Raw genomic sequence first — 6,000 nt, 5'->3', positions numbered from 1 at the left:
ATTCTCTTTGTCACCTGTCCCATTTTGCCAAAACAAGGCACTGATCTTAAGTGGGAAAAAGATGTAAGAAAGCCAGCACCAAGCCAACACTTAATAATACTACCTGAAAGGAGGACTAAAGCAACACACGCACCATTCGGCATCGTCCATCGGGTCTTCGCAGGATGCTGAGCACGATCAGGGAGACAATGAGAACAAAGCAGAGCTTTGACAGTTCACCTCTAAGAGAGAGAAGAGTATCTGAAATCTTTGAATTACTTTTTTTCCATTGTAAATTATACTAATTGACCTTTTCAAACACTCCAGATAAGGGGGGGAAGCACACAGAGGGTACAAGTTTCCTTGTGCACTCTACTTGTGGGCTACATCCTACTCATTTTAGTGAAACCCCAACTTTCTAAGCAGAACACGGGGGAAAGTCTGCAGATGTTCAGTAGCCTAAAACAGCTGGGTAATAAATGATTCTTTTCCTTAGTAGAGAACTGACCTTGAACTGTGAAATGAGCCATTCTTCTCTTACACCAAAGGTCTTCTCCTGTCCAAAGCAAAAGGTGCACGCACACTTGTGCTTCTGCAGCTGAGCCAGCAAGAAAGGGAAGAGCGCTTAAGTTCATGCACATTTTTATTGAGTAGTAATATAAAATGCTTCTTTCATTGTTACAAGTGCATGCTTTGATTGCCAACATTTCGAAGTCAAATTACAAAGGCAAGGCTGTAGGCTGTAGTGAATTACTTGGGCACTTATACAATTGTTAAAAAATATCAATGGACTGTTTTGTTTTGTTTCTTTTTCTTTAGAATGAACCAGTCGAAACCCGTAACTGATATACAAAGGGAAAAAAGTGAAAAAATCACACATTTCGTGGCACGTGACAGAACAGAACGAAATGACTAAACCATTATGACATTAACAGTTCTCATGCATTTAGAATTCCACATGTAACTACAAACTGATTTAAATCTCACGAGGTTCGCTAAACATGCTACCCATCTATATGTGCACTTACAAGCTTATGTTAAAAACTTTAAGAATACTCTCCCCTTAGATTTTTTCAAAGCTTTTTTTTGATTACAAAATTTCAAAGGCATTAAGCATTTTTTTTTCTTTAGAGAATATAAAGTACGCCAGTATACATACATTTCCAGTATAAGTCAGACCACTAAGCGCATTACAGTCCCATACAGGCCTATACAGCCATTTTGTTTCTTAAAAAACATGCATAGGCAGATTTTTACAGAATATAGATGCTTTTCACTGCACTTAATATGGTGTCTTGTTCACTATACTTAAAAATGCACCACTCATAAATAGTTAAATTCAGCAAGCCACAACCAAGACTTGATTTACCAAAAAAAAAACCCAGAAAACCCCCCAAACCAAACCCCCCTAAATATAAACAGCAAAAAAAGATAAATGTTATCATTATTCCAGTTGTTTTTTAAACAAAGAAAAGGATAATTGCTGCCAAATTAGTAAGATAAGTGTTATATTTAAAGAAGGGCATTGAAGCACACTAAAGAAACCTGAGGTAAGCATAATCTGTACAAAATTAAACTGTCGCTCTCGCTCTCTCACTCTCTCTTTCTCTTTTTTTTTTGGCATTTTAAACAAATTTCCAACATTTTTTTGTCTTTTTTTTTTTCTCTATATTTTTAAAGACTGCCAAATTTATTTCATAGCCATTGTCTGACAAGAGTAGCAAAACATTATCAATAAATAGTCCTTATGTAGTTTGTACATTTTGTTAAAAATGTTTCGATGTCGCCCATGTTTAGTGCTGCAACTGTAAACGTACAATAGTTAGTAAGAAATTAAAGTTTTCATGTCCAGTAACATAATAAAAGGCCTTTCAGTAACATATCTAGACGCTCCCAATGCAGTAGGAAAACATGTTCATTCCCCTAACGTCGCAATATATACCAGCACGAGCTTTCATTTATAAGCATTTTAAAGGCATATCCAAAGGAGGTGTCTCTCCCCCAGTCCCCCCCGCCCCCCACCAAATTTAAAGTTGACGATCTCTTCGTAGAGGATTATTTTGATTTTTATTTATCTTTTGTAAACTGAATCCAACACCTGGCCCCCAGAGCAAGTAAGCTATGATCAGAGGCAAGAACATCCCACTGCTGATGGGCAGCAACGCCACGGCGCCCTGCAGCTCAACCCCCCTCCCAGACAGCGGTCACTGGATATTGCTGCTATTACTGCCGTTGCTGTCCGTGCCATTAGTCTCTGTGGAGATTGCCTTGTTGATGGAGTTAAGGTTGGCATCGGATGGCACGTCTCTGCGCGGAGGCATTCGCTCGTTAATTCGATCTAAGCCTTTGGCCTCTTCGAAGCTAGTGATCTTATGCTGGGGTGAAAATCCTTTGATAGCTAAATAAAGGATTATTAAAAAGTACAATTAGCAACGTAGAACTCTCGGCGGCTTTTCCCCCGACTTAGCAATGAGTGCGAAAGTCCTTCTTTGCGAAGGCGGCAATGAGAAGATCTGACAGCACGATCGGCTCCTTACCGTACTGGGGTTTCACCACCACCACCTCTTGCAACACAACTATTGTATTCAACAACATCAACTATCAACATTTTGTCGTCCGCTGGGGTTCAGCTTAAGATGCTAAGAAGCTGACATGGAGCTACAGTTTGCAATGAGGCTTCAGGCACAGCCTCCAGCTGGTGAGTTTGCATTTGTTGTCATCACTTAAGTCTTAAAGATGACGCGGCTCGCCGTATCATCCTTAATCGGGAAAAACTTTCATTTGACTTCTAAAGACCAGGGCAAAAAGTGCTGGCCAGTTACAGGTGGTGATGACATGGTGAGGCCAGCTTGCGGCATATGCATTAAAGCTATGGGAGATCTGGGGTGACCCTACAACAGGTTGCCTTATGTTCTCAACGCCGGCAAGATGCCTGTTGATCCCTCGGGACAGTTACCCTCCCCAACACCCCCCTGAACTGCTAGAAAGCAGCTTGAACAAAACAGTGGTAATGCAGTGCAATACGGACCAGGAATATCATAATTTGTCGGCATATTTGTACAATTTACACTGGGAAACGCACTGACAAAGGACAGAAGTTGCAACTGAACCTGAGGACTTTCAATCTGTCCTTCAGCAGCCATGGTGAAGAGGCCACACCAGCCCCAGAAGGCAGTCACAGACTAGGGAATGTATTCATAGTGTGGATTTTATGTTCTTTTTTTCTCTCTTTAATTGAAGACTTGAAGGTCTTTAGGTTTAAAACAAAAGAGAAAAAAGCACCATAGGTAAACAGCGGGTCACAGCTCTGTAGCTAATCTGCCACAGCCTTCTGTGTGCTCTTCTCTCATCTGCACCAAATCGGTGCAGAACCGACACCTTTTTCATGCCCCTCTCTTAACATGCATAGAGCAGAAATGGTGCTTTAGTACCAGGAAACTGCAGACTCCTGGGGGTAAGGGAGTTTCAAAGATCAAATTCAATGTTCCTTCTCCCCCTTTATTTTCTCTTTACCCCAAAGGAATCCTGCTCTCCTTCCAAAATGTAGTCCTGATTCTGGACAAGCTTCTAACTTCTGTTAAGAAACAAAAAACACACCTAAAAAAAGCAATCAAACCCCAAATCCTGGAACATCCCTGGTACCAATCTACCGCTCCTTGCATTTTGTGGAGGGTGAGAAAAGCCATTTTCATGCTGAATATTTTTGCTGACCATTCCTGTGAAAACAGATCCTGTTTGATTCAGGATTTAGCTCCTTTAAGCCAGTTTCACAAAGGTTATACTGGAACTCCACGAAGCGCAGGGGTTTGAACATGTATTATGTTTCAACTCAGGAAAACAACAACATCATAATGGTGATTAGTCAAGTGAGCGGGAATGGAGCTGTGAAAACAGAACAGGCCCTACAGTGAGGTTTGATTCAAGTGTGGTTTTTCTGCTTTGTTTTTTTTAACTGAATCTTCTACCACATGAATGAAGATGTCTAACAAGCACCTAGACCAACCCATTAAAGCAATAGTTTAATGGACGGCCGCGTTGAAGCCGAAACACTTGTGATGTGCTGGGCCTCGCCAGCAGCACGGCCTAGTTGGTGTCACTAGGCCCTGAATGTGGAAAAGGACAATTGGGAATTATTTCAGCTGTTACACCTATAGTTACGGCGTCTAACTAGCAAGGATGGCAAATCAATAATTAACCTAAAGGGTGCACATTGCTGGAATGGGGGCACATTCAATCAATGGTGTTTTGAGGAGACCGTAATACTGAGGAAGGTGCTCTGCGGTAGTTGCTGGTCAGACAACGAGTATTAGCAGTTTACATTGAGAGTATAAAAAAACACAACACATAGTCACAGAAAATCACAGAAAACAGCCAAACTGTCAACGAGAATGCACACTGCAGATCAGAGATTGCTGATAGGAATAGATAATTCCAACATAAATAGCAGCTTACTCACTGCTATTTAGAAAGCAGTTGTATTTTCTCTTACTTGCTTATTCTGTAGTCGTATTCACTGCTTTACAAAAATTAAAAACAAATTAAAGTGGCCAAAAGGGCATATCTCACAAGCGGACAGCAATCATCAGATTTTTATTTATTTATTTTTTTAATTAACTAAAAAGAAAAATACCCACAGAAAATTTGAGAGGGGCAAGAACAAAATACAACTGAAGAATTTTGTTTTAAAGGGGAATTCTGAAAAATTCTTCTTCCAAAACCGTATAACGCTGAATGAATATTGCGCATCTACATCGCAAAACGTGATTACTCAGGTTTTAACTGTGGTGTTGAAAATTGCTGGAGGGTTAAATGAGAGGTCTGTCAATAAAGCACCATCATTTTGATACTAAGCATTCAGAAACCTTCTGAGGCAGCCAGTCGTGTTTGTAGCTAAAATGGTGCTGGTGTTAATGGTTGTTCTAATGGAAATATCCAGTGTGTAAACTGCCGCTACCAGAAGAAGCAGACATCTTGCGGACAAATGTCTTATGTTATTTTAAAGAGAAACAGAAACATGCCGAACTGTAACAAAAGACCAATAAAAAATTTACTAGTGACCTAAAACAAAAACTGAAGCAAAAAAGAAAAAGAAGAAAAAACACAACAAAAAGAGAGAATATTTGTAAAAGCCGTGTGTTTTCCTTGACCAGAGATTGTTGAAGGTGGTTTGAGGTGGAGATAAGACTCGGCTTTTGGGCTACGTGTCACAGCATTTACGAGCCACGTCCCATGACATCCAAGTGCCCTGAGCTCCTCCTGCGGCGTAAATCAGCGCTCAGCTCAACATACAGCGATTCCAACGCGATTGTCACTTTCAGAAAGAAGAAAACCACAACAGCGATGGGAAAAAACGGAACGAACAACAAAAAAAGGCGTTTTCCCCTTTAAAGCAATTACATTTTGGTTAATACCGAGCCACAATTGTTAGCCCAACACCCACACAATCTGTACAAGCTACAGCAAAATGAATACACCCAGCAGAGCCCTTATCTGTTGCGGCACCAACAGAAAGGGGACTGGCCAATTTACCTTCATCAGCCTCAATAGCCTCAACAGTAGCTGAAGAGAAGAAAGGGGTAGCAAAACGAATGAGAAAAATGAGCAGAGGATTTTAACTCTAAGAACAAGTCAGTGAATAGCAAAGGAGCTACAACACTAATGTTACTGTAAGTGCTGGATTTTGGCAAAACAGACACACAGAGAAATGCTTACACAAAAACAATAACTCGCAGATTGAATTAAGCTATAGTTTGTTTTGAAGCAGGAGTTTCACAAACGAGAAGTTTTTAAAGGCACACTTGAGTACTTTTAACTCAAAATAAAAACATCTTCCATATTGCACATCTGACCTGCAAAATTTATTGTATAATTCTCCCAGCTTTGAATAAGAGCAGTTTGATTTGCCCTGTCAAAAGAGAACGAGAAGTGGCATAAAGCCATCACACAAAATTCATATACATGATGATGTCAGCTTGAAAAGTATTAGTTGCCAGTACAAGGCAAAAAAGCCAGATATATCAC

General features: G+C 40.3%; 1 protein-coding gene across 2 annotated transcripts in view; it reads right to left on the bottom strand.

Annotated features, from left to right (window-relative positions):
* Positions 1 to 604: 604 nt before the first annotated feature.
* Positions 605 to 6,000, bottom strand: part of PPP3CA (protein phosphatase 3 catalytic subunit alpha) — a 162,692-nt gene continuing 157,296 nt past the window's right edge. For both annotated transcript variants that reach the window (XM_065836369.2, XM_065836370.2), the window contains exon 13: positions 605 to 2,377. In XM_065836369.2, the coding sequence (XP_065692441.1) occupies positions 2,184 to 2,377 (194 nt within the window). In that variant the 3' untranslated portion in view covers positions 605 to 2,183. The remainder of the gene's footprint in view (positions 2,378 to 6,000) is intronic.

This window comes from Patagioenas fasciata, chromosome 4 (assembly GCF_037038585.1).
Source record: "Patagioenas fasciata isolate bPatFas1 chromosome 4, bPatFas1.hap1, whole genome shotgun sequence".
NCBI lineage: Eukaryota > Metazoa > Chordata > Aves > Columbiformes > Columbidae > Patagioenas > Patagioenas fasciata.
Note: the sequence above shows the minus strand (reverse complement) of the source record. Positions and strands in the feature narration are given on the sequence as shown.